Source organism: Sander lucioperca, chromosome 2, assembly GCF_008315115.2.
Source record: "Sander lucioperca isolate FBNREF2018 chromosome 2, SLUC_FBN_1.2, whole genome shotgun sequence".
Taxonomy (NCBI): domain Eukaryota; kingdom Metazoa; phylum Chordata; class Actinopteri; order Perciformes; family Percidae; genus Sander; species Sander lucioperca.
The window spans coordinates 41,609,742-41,621,945 of record NC_050174.1 but is presented as its reverse complement, the minus strand read 5'-3'; the positions used below and the strand labels follow the sequence as shown (position 1 = coordinate 41,621,945).

Sequence of the window (12,204 nt, the reverse complement as noted above, 5' to 3'; positions counted from 1 at the left end):
TGTGTGCTTCTTATGGCGTTTTTCCATTACATGGTACCTGCTCGACTCGCCTCGACTCTACTCGCCTCGACTCTACTCGCCTCGACTCGACTCGACACACTGTGCGTCCGTTTTCCATTGCAGATTTTAGTACCGCCTCAGCGTGGCTGGTTGTCTTGCCGGCTCGACGCACACACCAGCGCACAAGTATAAACATCAGACCACTTGAGCTTGTTTTACAGTTCTGTGGAGGCTCCACGCAGAGCTTTCACCGTAGCCTATATAATATGTGGCCTGTTGTATACATTTGTCAGCTGGTGTGTGCGTCGAGCCAGCATGTGTGTGTGTACGTAGGATGCGGCGAAAGCTCTGCCTGGACTGGAGCCTCCGCAGAACTGTAAACAAGCGGCGCCGTAGTAAACTGCCGTGACCTAACGCGACACACACACAGAACGTCGAAGGTGTGTATTGTTGCCAGGAGACACATTTTATTTCAGAAGAAGCTGGAGGCAGCAAAAAAACAAACAGGTGGCTAAACTGTTTAAAAATAGCGGGTTTGTTCAGGACACCCCCGTCTGTCGCTTTCACGTCACCTTTTCGGCTCGCCTCAGCTCGCTTGGAACCTCGACTGAGGAGGTACTAAAAAAAGTACCTGTTAGCAGGTACCAGGTACTTTTTTTCGTAATGGAAAACCAAAAAAGGCGAGTAGAGTCGAGGCGAGTCGAGCAGGTACCATGTAATGGAAAAGCGCCATTTGTGAGGCTGCATTCAGAAGCTATAATGCTTAATGAAACAGTCATCCAGAGGATCTGACGAAATTGTTCAGTCCAGACTTACCAGTTTTAGTTTTTGCTGGTTTCTTGATTCTCCATTGTTTATACTCTGGTATCCTTCCAGTTTTTAATTTGGTCACTGGCTCTGGAATTCATTTTGAATTGCATTAATTTGTACAAAAAAGGCTCTTTAAATATTCTATGCTATTCTATTACTGCTATTTTCTATTATTCTATTTAATTACTTTCTATTATATTCACTTACTCTCAACTATATTCTATCCTATCATATTTCACTACTCTCTAGGATATAGTTTTATATTATTTATCATTCTATTACTGTCTATATTATATTCCATTACTCTCTTGTATGTTGTAAGCTATTCTATCAATTCTATTCCATTTTATTACTCTCTAGTACTGTATGTTCTATTCTGCTCTATCCGGTTACTCTTTAATTAGTCTCGCATTGCCAGACCTATCGCCACAGCGCTGTGTAGTAAGGTCTGGCTACACCACACATACATTCTGGGATAGGAAGAAAAAAAAAGAGATACATTTATCGTAATTTGAGTAATTTGCTCTTACCTGTGTATCGCCGTGTGTACTTCGTCCACAGCAATCCCCACCAATCGGTCCCAAAACCTCCCAGTTAGAGAGTAAATGCCATAAACATATTCTTTGTAAATCTTTACAATCATTTGCTGAAAGAACCAAGCAGACGTGCCTTGTTGCACCATCCAATTTTCTTCAAAACTTGCCATTTTCAGCGTGTAGCTCGCTAGTTCGGAGGTTTGTTGTTGTTTCCCGAAGAGAATGGAGTTTCAGAACGGCAACCCACAGAGAGCGAAAGGTGAGGGATGTCAGGCAATTATCCTGGAAATGCACTTCAGTTGATCCAGACTACTCTTTAATATTCTATTCAACTCTGTTCTATGTCATCACAATCTACTATGTTGTATTCTATTCAGTTGTTATCATGTATGCTTTGTTGTTTTCTATTATATTCCTCTATTCTATTATTTAGTATTACTCTATTATGTTGTGTTCTATTCTATTCCTCTCGATGATATTATATTCTGCCGCTCTCTACTGTATGCTAGTCTATTGTAAGTACTAACTACTACTATTCTACTTCTATTTCTATTCTGTTTTATTCTACTCTAATCTATTCTTTATTATAGTCTATTACTCTGTACTGTATAATCTATTCTTTTCTTATGTGTTCTATAACTCTCCAATCTGTTCTATTCGGTTACCCTTCACCATATTATATTCTATTTAATTTTAATATGTATTTTTGTGTTTATGTATGCACCAACCACCAAGGCAAATTCCTTGTAAGAGTTACTAACTTGGCAATAAATCCTTTCTGTTTCTGACTCTGAGTACTAACGAATTTGTATCTATCTATATGCACTCACTCTCTACTCTTTTCTACTCTACTGTATTCTATTATACTCTAGTATGTTTTATTATAGTCTATTACTCTCAGGGATATTCTATTCTGTCACTCTCTGTATATTTTATTTCATTGTAATTACTAACTGCTGTCTCTATGCTATCACTCTTTACTCTAGTCCACTCTATTCTCTTGTAGCTTTATTCTACTCTATTCTTTAACTCTATTCCATTCTATTGTAATTACTAACTACTATATTCTACTCTATTCTACTACTTTCTTTCTATGTTGTTTTATTCTACTCCAATCTACTTGATTACTACTTATGTGTTCTATTACTCTCTAGTAGTCTATTCAGTTCCTCTATACCATATCCTATTCTATTACTCTCTAGTAGCGTATGTTCTTTTATATTATATAACCATATTATAGGCTATTATATTACTCTAATGTAATAACATTGTATTTTATTGTAATTACTAACTAGGTTCTACTCTATTCCTCTTTTTCTATTCTACACTATTCTATTCTATTCTATAGCCTACCACTGCTCTTTTTCTATTACATTCTATTCTACTCTCTTTTTTCCTACATGGACAATAATTGTGATGTATTTTGTCCGCACTGGAGATTTTTAAAGCTCAGAACACATTTAGTGAAATGCAGCATGCCCGCTCCTACGTGCATTCTGAATGAGGCTAGTAGTGACATTTGCGTATAACAGAAGCACCTCCTCCCTCCCATTGGACAATGTCTACGTGAGGGCGTGCCAAGGAAAGATGAGAGTTGCAAATCCATGCCCTTACTGGGAAGACATGGAGCGCTATGGACACAGTCTACACGAATCCAGTAGGAATCTCAACTAAAGACGTACATATTTCTTCAGAGAAGAAACAAACGTTTTGAGAGACTGAGAGGAAAGAACGGGTGGCCCGGGTGAGGATGGAGTGTGTATTTGACGCACAGAATCTGATCTCCATCTCTTTGAGGAAAATCCAAAGCTCCAGGACGCAGAGAGGAGGCATCAAGCTCCACAAGAACTTACTGGTAACGTACGTACTGAGAAACGCTAGGCAGTTTTATATGAGCAAAAACTTGTCGCAGACGCAGAGGACGCATCACTATGAGGATGTATCTGCGGTCCGTGAAAGGCAAGACTATTTCGAATTGACTGGGAGCTTAACGGAGTTGGGCGATGACTTCTACTGCAACTTTACTGGGGTTGAGTCGGACACTTGGCACTGCGGAGCGCACCAGCCCAACGGCCAGCCTGCAGAGGTGCCGCACCAAGACGCATCTGCCTGCGCAATGCTTTCACCAAGTGACTCAGACCTCATGGTTTCGGAAGCCTGTTGGAGTTGTGCGGACAAATCATCCTGGGAGTTACCTATCCTAAACGCACAAGCCAACCAAAAGACTGTCCTGGACTTGGACACGCATGTGGTGACTACTGTCACGAATGGATACTTTCACTCAGACTGTTGCGCGCAGTCAAAACAGCCGCAGGGCGCGCAGTGCTACACTAAAAAGCGAAAGATGGACACAAGTTATCATATAGTTGATCCAGAGTTTTATTTGCCAGACTTTGGACCAGTGCCGTTTAAAAGGATGAGGACTGATGAGGATTTACATTCAGACTCGGACCAGTTGGACAGCACAAACATCTCCAACCTGATCTCAGTGTTGGGTTCAGGTGGACTATCTGAGTTTGTGAGTTGGCAGCAGACGGACCTTGAGCAAATATTCGCCGCTCAGACAATTTGTTTAAAACATACACTGTTAACGGGCAGCGGTTGGACCAGAGCAATCGAAGCATTTTGATTTGTACGATTGTTTTTCTTTGTATCGTTTTATTGTATTGCTTTCAAATAAACCATGACTGCAATTCTCTCTCTCCTCTGTTATTTAAAAATGTTGACGAAATGTGATGATATGGAGCAATCCTGTTCATTTCGGAATACTTTTGCACATGTAACACTTCTCGTGCCCAACTGATTACATTTCTTCGCAAAGTATTTCAATTAATTGTACCTCTTCTTTAAACCTTATTTTCTGGTGATTAATTTGGGGGTACTGGGGTCTGTCTTTGGTTTGTATTTCCTGAAGAAATGAGTTCACACTGTTTCTCTGGAAGGATGTTGGACGAGCTCCATCATGTGGCCAGTAAAGATCTGTACAGCCTCATGCATCAGGCAGCATATCATTCTGTACCTAAATGTATTATTTATATCAGGGCCTGCTTTTATTAATCAATAAAACTGACAACATTTAAAAACACTGATGTATTGGCTTTAAATCGCAACTTCAACTCTTGATGAATTATGTGTGCTCAAGAGTGGGTCTGTCATACATAGTGACCTTGTATTGGTTTTTTTTCATTGCTATCATTTTACCAGTCTTGTGGGATATTATCATCTATAATTGATGACGCTGCCATAACATAGGCTAGTAATACATATTGGTTTGGTAATAATAATTTATTTGGGCATATGGTTTTCATGGATCACTGGGCTTTATAATTTATTCTAATAAAATAAATAGGATCATGAAATGAGGCAGCTTATTATTGCTGAAAGATGTGTTAAATAGATTTTGAAACGGCAGTGTGTAGTGTCAGTGTTAGCCTACCAATGTACCAAACTCCACTTGGATAAACAGGAGTTTTAGCGGAGAGCTCGCAGTTGTCTTTGCTCGGTGGATCCATGGGGGGCGGATAGCTGAGAGAGAATGCACGGTGCTTGTCCTTGAGACAAGACATGACTGCCCTAAGGTTTCCCATCTATATTCCCGGGACAACCAAAGACTTTAACGTGGCTGTTTAACAAGATGTTGGGTGTTTTTGTCAAGGCCGCGGTGAGTCTATTGCTTTTCAGTCTACATGTATTATAAGTGCGTACCAACACACGCAGTAAAGTTACGTTTGCTTTGACTGCATCAGATTGAGTGACGGGGGTGGGGCACGGTACAGGACAGCAACAATGTGACAGTATTTAGGTTAAAATGTAACTCCTACTTCAACACTGTATGTTGTCAAAATGTCGGATACGCTATTTGTTATGGAATAGTGGTCATTTAGAGCGACCCCTGCATTGTGACATTATGCATAACCATTACATTAGCCTAGCTAACGTCAAGCCGATAGCAAAACGTTAGCTTAACTTAATGCGCATGCTGCAAAAAAGGACATCGGTCAAGCACTACAATTGTAGTTTTATTCGTTACAGAGCCCCAATTCAGTATTATCCTTCTCTTTATATTATTTTCTAGCGGTTTGAATTGCTTAAAAACACAACAACGCTGCAACACACGGTGGTCATAGCGTTTTTATTTTGAAAGCGACTACCGGAAGTTCTTTATTGTTTGCCCAGACACTTGGCATAACTGAAAATGATGTCCATTAAAGTCAATGATTATTATAACTACATCGGTATTCATTCGTATTCCCACTGTTACTTAATTTATGAGCATCACCCACATTTATTTTCAAATCTTATTATTAGTCTATATCAAATACTGACCTAATATTAGTATCCAGCAGTGACCATGAGGGCACAGATTTGACTTTATCTTGCTTTCATGTGTGTTTGTTTTTATCTACCATTTCAGAGGTTCAGCTGTGTCAACCTTCTATTTATAAGTTGGTAGAGCGACGCCACTGGGTCCAAACAAATAATAGGACTGCTTTGCTTAGTTGGTAACATTTTACAATAAGGTACACAAAAAAAATAGGTAGTTACTGTTTTTGAAAGGGTAGTTACTGTTTTTCAGAAGGGTAGTTACCCTTTTTCAGAAGGGTAACTACCCTTAGTTACTGTTTTTGAAAGGGTAGTTACTGTTTTTCAGAAAGGGTAACTACCCTTCTGAAAAAGGGTAACTAATCATTCGTTACCCTTCTGAAAAAGGGTAACTACCCTTCTGAAAAACATAACTACCCTTCTGAAAAAGGGTAACTACCCTTCTGAAAAACATAACTACCCTTCTGAAAAAGGGTAACTACCCTTCTGAAAAACATAACTACCCTTCTGAAAAAGGGCAACTACCCTTCTGAAAAACAGTAACTACCCTTTCAAAAACAGTAACTACCTATTTTTTTGTGTACCTTATTGTAAAGTGTTACCGCTTAGTTGATTTGGTGTCAATTTTCACAGTTTAAATCACCTCACTATAAAGTATAGACCTTTGCATATTGTCAGAAATGTTGTTCACAACACTGAACTACTGAGTCATTTCCTATGCGAGGCATGCACTTGATATTCGACAACATGTTGACACCTGACACCTTTAGTCCAGTTAAACCTCTAGTTCAGGGATCTTCAACATGGGGTCCATGACCCCTAGGGGTCCTCAGAGTTACTTCAGGGGGGCTGCCAAACTATGTAAAAAAAAAAAAAATATATATATATATATATGTAATATACGTTAATATGAATCCAACATATTGATAGCAAAGATAAATTGGCCTATAAGGTAATCTTACTATAGGTAAGGTAGCCACTATGATAGCCAAACAGTTAAGCTTAAGGATTCACTTTGCCTTCCAAATGCATGTTTAACGTTAATGCGTGATGTATAAATAATAACCATTTATTTTCATCCATTTGGTCCAGTTCAATATCGACTCAATTGTGTACAATATATGCAGTAGGGGGTCTCTCTTTCAGCTAAGGGGTCCCTGGCCTAAAAAACATTGAAGACCCCTGCTCTAGTTTAACTAGTGAGATTATCACCACACAAAAACATTTTCACTGCCTTTATATCAAGGCAGTGGGCCTGCAGTATTGCCATATAATCATTTAAAATATTTGACCAAAGAGCAGTTGTAACACATTCTTAGTGTTAGACCTTCTAGTGTAATATTTTTGCCTGTGTGATTTCAAATGGCAGAGAAGAGTTTGTGCTTATTAAGACCATGTGTTCTAGCTGCGGCCTGGCCTGGTGAAGCCATGTCGCCTGGTCAGATCAGTAATACAGATCCCAGAGAGGACCCTGGTGCACCAGGAGGGTTTACCTAAGCTGCCTGTGCCGCCCTTGAAGCAGACGTGTGAGCGATACCTGGCTGCTCTGGAGCCCATCGTCAGCGAGGAGGAGCTGGAACACACCCGGCAGCTGATGGAGGAGTTCCTCAAGGGCGGTGTTGGGGAAAGGCTGCAGAAAGGCCTGGAGCGACGGGCACGCAAGACAGACAACTGGGTAGATACCCGGATGTATTTAGCTGAATGTTTTGGTGTATTATCTATATGTTTATATAGAAGACCGTAATCTAAACAAGCAATGGAGAAAATATGGAAGGATTATTATATCCTGCTTTCTGACTACTGCTTTATGTAGCTGTCAGAATGGTGGATGCAGTCAGCCTATCTAGACTGCCGTATGCCGGTGGCGGTCTACACCAGCCCAGGGGTGGTCCTGCCTCGCATGCGCTTCCACGATCGACAAGGACAGATGAGGTGAGAAAACCAGCAAGCACCGTAAAACCACAGTAACAAAGCTGTTTCTTCTTACTGAACAATTCCCTACTACAATCATAAACAAAAGAAGTGCCAGCTCTTCTAATGTGTGCTGTGCATTTCTTGGGTTCCCCTTCATATCAGTTATAAACCTTAATTGTCTAACTAAAGGCCCACTCATAACGTTGTTTCCCAAAGTGATTTACATTGTGTTGAAGCGCAGTACAAACAAGCTCATATGAAACTGGAGTTTCAAGCCGACCTTTATCGTAGGCTTCCATCCACACGCTGGCTATTTAAAGCCCTTTGGCCTGCTTATAGCATTGCTCAGCCGTTTTTGACTACAGTGATCCATGGGATATGCAGTAAACATGGTGGCCCCAAAGAGAAATACCATATGGAATGGAGTTAAGCCGATGATAAAGTTTTAGGTGTGTCGGGTACACTAGGCTCACAATGTGTCAGCCAGTGGCGCTTGTCTGTCATATGAAGTGATATGATAATTGAATCTTGTGTTGTCTCTCCCCCCCTCATGTGCACACTGGCTTTAGAACATTGATACAAAACAGACGACAGAATTATCATATGTTTGTCTATGACACAGTGACGTCTTCTGTGCAGGTTTGCTGCCAAACTGATTGCAGGAGTATTGGACTTTAAAAAAATGATTGACACGTGAGTTTGCCCGAAACTAGTACAAATATACTGTTGTAACAGAGAGCTCATGATCAATTTCACTTTCAGTTGGTTTGTAAAACTGCAAATGTATAACGCAAGGTGCTGTGTCACAGTGATACCCTGCCAATAGAGTATCTGAGTGAGAAGCCGCTGTGCATGGACCAGTATTACCAGATCCTGTCCTCCTGTCGTATCCCTGGTCCAAAGAGAGATACTGTTGTGAATCACACCCTCGGGAAAAAACCTATCACTCACATCACTGTGGTCCACAACTTCCAGGTACTCTACATGGCACTGCTGTTCTTCTCCTTCTTGTACTTCTCAACATTTCACCAGAAACGTGGATATTTGGATCTGTGGCTGAATTAACCTGACCTGGCCTTTCCCCACAGTTCTTTGTCTTGGATGTGTACCACAGCGATGGCACCCCGCTGACAGAAGACCAGATTTACATGCAGTTGGAGAAGATCTGGAACTCATCTTTGCAGACTAACAAGGAGCCTATTGGCATCCTCACATCACAGCACCGCAACACCTGGGGGAAAGCCTATAACAGCCTCATCAAGGGTGAGCAGAGCAAGGACAAAAACGTAAAGATTTATTCTCTATTTAGAATAAATCTAGCCTAAAGCTATAGTGCGGGGTTTCTGTCTCCCCCATGAGGAATTCTAAGTAATGACAACAAGCCTTCGGTGATCGCACACTATCCCCACCCCTCCTTCATGCACTCGCTAGTAGCGTATAACCCATCAAATCAAGGAGAATGCGGAGGAATAAAAAAAACTACAACATGATGGACTCTTCAGAAGAAGTACTTATCTTGTAATTTTTATGTCCTCTTCGTCTCCAAAGCTGAATGTTGCCGTTGTCCTTTCTCAGCGAGCTTCTGAACGTGAAAGTCGCCGGACTACACCATTTTGTAAACATAGCCACACTGAGAAATACAGACAAATTTTGTGGAGCTGATTAGCTTTGTATCAACTCATTTGGCAATGGCTTGAATGTAACGGACGTTCATACATATACAATAGTCGCGCACCATAGCTTTAAGGATCTAGACGAGTATTTGAGAGAAAAATCTGTTGTGGAAAAATTTGATCTTGAAAGCAGTTATATTCCTCCTCAGATAAGACAAATAAGGAGTCAGTCCGTGCCATCCAGAAAAGTATCTTCACCGTGTGTCTGGATGCCCCGATGCCACGGGTGTCGGACGAGCTGTACCCGAGCCGCGTGGCTGCCCAGATGCTGCATGGAGGAGGAGCTCGCTGGAACAGCGGCAACCGCTGGTTTGACAAGACATTACAGGTGAGTTGGAGACCGATGATTTTCCATTGACAATAGAGAGCCGAAGTCACGCCCTTCTACTTCCGGTCCATGGGACCCATGTTTCGAAAAAAATATGAACGGGAGTGAATGGGGAAAGACAAATTATGTTTTGATCCCGTTTGAATTGAGCCATACGATGTTCATCAGTTTAACGGATAATTTCGCACGTCAAGAAAGTCTCAGTTTATTGTTAAACTGTTGCGGTATAAGACTGTGAAAATACGTAATTAGAAAGACTGTCACACTTCAAAGTCGCATGGATGACGTCTCGCTGAAGCTACGATGCCTGTGTGCATCGTACCGGGGATGTAACGTTACTCAAATGAGTAGAGGATCTCGTCCGTTCTTTTGCTTATCTGCTGAAAACACTTCACTGGATAAAACACATCAGGTAAGCTAACGTTACGTGTCGTCGTGGAACAGAGCTAAGCTAGCTAGCTAGCGAGCAAGTTGAGCATCAAGCTAGGTGACGTAAATTGTGTGAGACGAGAGATCACTGAGCGGTATCACACAAAACTAAGTGGTCGTGTGACAAACCTACGGCTAACTGAGACTTTCTTCGGTTGAAAAATTATCTTTTAAATTGACGAACATCATATTTGTAATCCATGGCTCAAATGCACTACCGTTCATATTTTTTCCAAATTAAGGTCCCATGAGGTCCACCGGAAGGGGAGGGACTTTGCCTCTCTGTGATCAACGGTACCGCGGTAATGGTCTGAGAATTTCAATGTGTGTGTCAATCGTCCTCAGTTCATCGTTGGTGAAGACGGTACATGTGGACTAGTGTATGAACATGCACCTGCCGAGGGTCCACCCATTGTGTTTCTCATCGATTTCGTTGTTAAATACATGTAAGTTTCTGTCCATTCTTAGAGGAGTGTTTCCCCCTATTTTGAAATGAATTCAAATGAATAGACTGCAAGTGTTTTCATATTTTCGCAACAGGCGGAGAACTGAAATAGTTCGCTCTCCCATGTTTCCCCTGCCCATGCCTCTGAAACTGCGCTTTAACATTACACCTGAGGTCAAGAGAGACATTGAGAGAGCCAAACAAAATATGAACATGTAAGTAAAGTGCAGGTATGATTGTGATTACTACTTGTCTGGTCTTTGCTGTCAGACATTTTGTTGTTCAACTCACTCTTTTCTTTGTTTCATCAGGATGGTGCATGACTTAGATGTGAAGGTGCTTATGTTTTCTCATTTTGGAAAAAATGTGCCAAAGAAACATAAGCTGAGTCCAGATGCCTTCGTGCAAATGGCTCTGCAACTGGCCTACTTCAAGTAAGAAATCCTTTTTTCGTAATCGAAAACGATGCTGGACGAAGACATTATAAGTGTATTACATGATATATCCTGTGTGCTGTTTTTGAATCCCAGGATGTATAATATGTGCTGCTCGACATACGAGAGCGCATCGTTACGAATGTTCAAATATGGGCGAACAGACGCAATCCGTGCAACTACTGCGGACTCGTTCAAATTCGTCCAGGCAATGCAAGACCCAGCTAAACAGGTACTGATACACCATTCAATTTCACAATAAATGTACAATTTAAGGCATATAAAATGTCTTACAGAGCAGTAATTGTTCCCAACAGAACGCAGAGAGGCTGGCGCTGCTGCAGAGGGCTGTTCAGACACATAAGGAGCACACGTACAACGTGAGAGCTGGAGTTCATCAACATGAAAAATCTATTTTTTAAACACCATCTGATTATTCTCAGTTCTACACATTCAACTTTTAATTTTTTTTAGGCAATCTATGGACAAGCCATAGACAGACACCTCCTCGGGCTAAGGTTGCTGAGTATTGAAGAGCTGACCTCCATGCCTGAGATATTCATGGATACCTCTTTTGCTGTGGCTCATCATTATAATCTCTCCACCAGCCAGGTACAGTATATTTGTTTCTAAGAAAATCAACTTAGACTTAAAAGTCTTATTATTATTTCTGAGCAAATGATTATTTGTCGTCATATTTGTTTGCTTGCACTGATCTCTCCCGTCTCTTTCGGACTCGTCCAGGTTGGCTCCAAGACAGACTGTGTGATGTGCTTTGGTCCAATGGTGCCAGATGGCTACGGAGTGTGTTACAATCCCATGGATGAGCACATCAACATCGCCGTCACGGCCTTCAACAGCTGCGAGGAGACGCACGCTGCCAAGTTTGCCAAGGCTGTAGAGGACGCTCTGTTGGACATGAGAGCTCTCCTGGAAGACACAGCTACAGCCAAGCAGTGATCCCACACAGGAGCGCGGCGTGGCGTTCGGGTCCCACTGGGCTGTACGGGAGCTGGAACTGAACCGGTGCCGGAGTCGCTGGCAGAATGCCACGCTGACAGAGACACACAATGTACTGAGTGTGCTGGAGCTGAGGAGAAACCCGTTAACAAAGCTATAGGCAATTTGTGAGATTCTTTATGATGGAAAGTCTATATTTTAATATATTATGTTATATATCAACTTTAAATTAACATAATTTGCTGTCCTCGCTTGATGCTTAAAGATTTTGAGTGCTTTGGTTTGTTTATTATTTATTTCGGGTCGGAATTAATTACCACATAGGAATAAAAACCAAAAGTATCTTGTTACA

General features: G+C 41.4%; 2 protein-coding genes across 2 annotated transcripts; both read left to right on the top strand.

Moving 5' to 3' along the window:
- Positions 1-2,921: 2,921 nt before the first annotated feature.
- On the top strand, positions 2,922-4,429 carry LOC116050545 (immediate early response gene 5-like protein). Its single transcript, XM_031300689.2, has one exon. It carries the CDS (start codon positions 3,097-3,099, stop codon positions 3,973-3,975), a length of 879 nt encoding a protein of 292 aa, XP_031156549.1. The 5' UTR covers positions 2,922-3,096; the 3' UTR covers positions 3,976-4,429.
- Positions 4,430-4,776: 347 nt separating this feature from the next.
- zgc:154046 (uncharacterized protein LOC562075 homolog) lies at positions 4,777-12,202 on the top strand. Its single transcript, XM_031300683.2, has 14 exons — positions 4,777-5,007; positions 7,075-7,344; positions 7,483-7,601; positions 8,223-8,276; positions 8,393-8,558; positions 8,672-8,846; positions 9,406-9,584; positions 10,359-10,459; positions 10,554-10,673; positions 10,770-10,892; positions 10,989-11,124; positions 11,210-11,272; positions 11,367-11,504; positions 11,637-12,202. Exons 1-14 carry the CDS (start codon positions 4,981-4,983, stop codon positions 11,850-11,852), a joined length of 1,887 nt encoding a protein of 628 aa, XP_031156543.1. The 5' UTR covers positions 4,777-4,980; the 3' UTR covers positions 11,853-12,202.
- Positions 12,203-12,204: the final 2 nt, after the last annotated feature.

What these genes read in the sequence shown, in the direction of transcription:
- LOC116050545 (XM_031300689.2), top strand. Translation starts at nt 3,097, where the DNA reads ATGGAGTGTGTATTTGACGCACAGAATCTGATCTCCATCTCTTTGAGG.
- zgc:154046 (XM_031300683.2), top strand. Translation starts at nt 4,981, where the DNA reads ATGTTGGGTGTTTTTGTCAAGGCCGCG. An exon ending in CTGTGGTCCACAACTTCCAG is followed by an intron (nt 8,559 to 8,671) that starts GTACTCTACATG and finishes CTTTCCCCACAG; the next exon opens with TTCTTTGTCTTGGATGTGTA. An exon ending in TGCAAGACCCAGCTAAACAG is followed by an intron (nt 11,125 to 11,209) that starts GTACTGATACAC and finishes TGTTCCCAACAG; the next exon opens with AACGCAGAGAGGCTGGCGCT.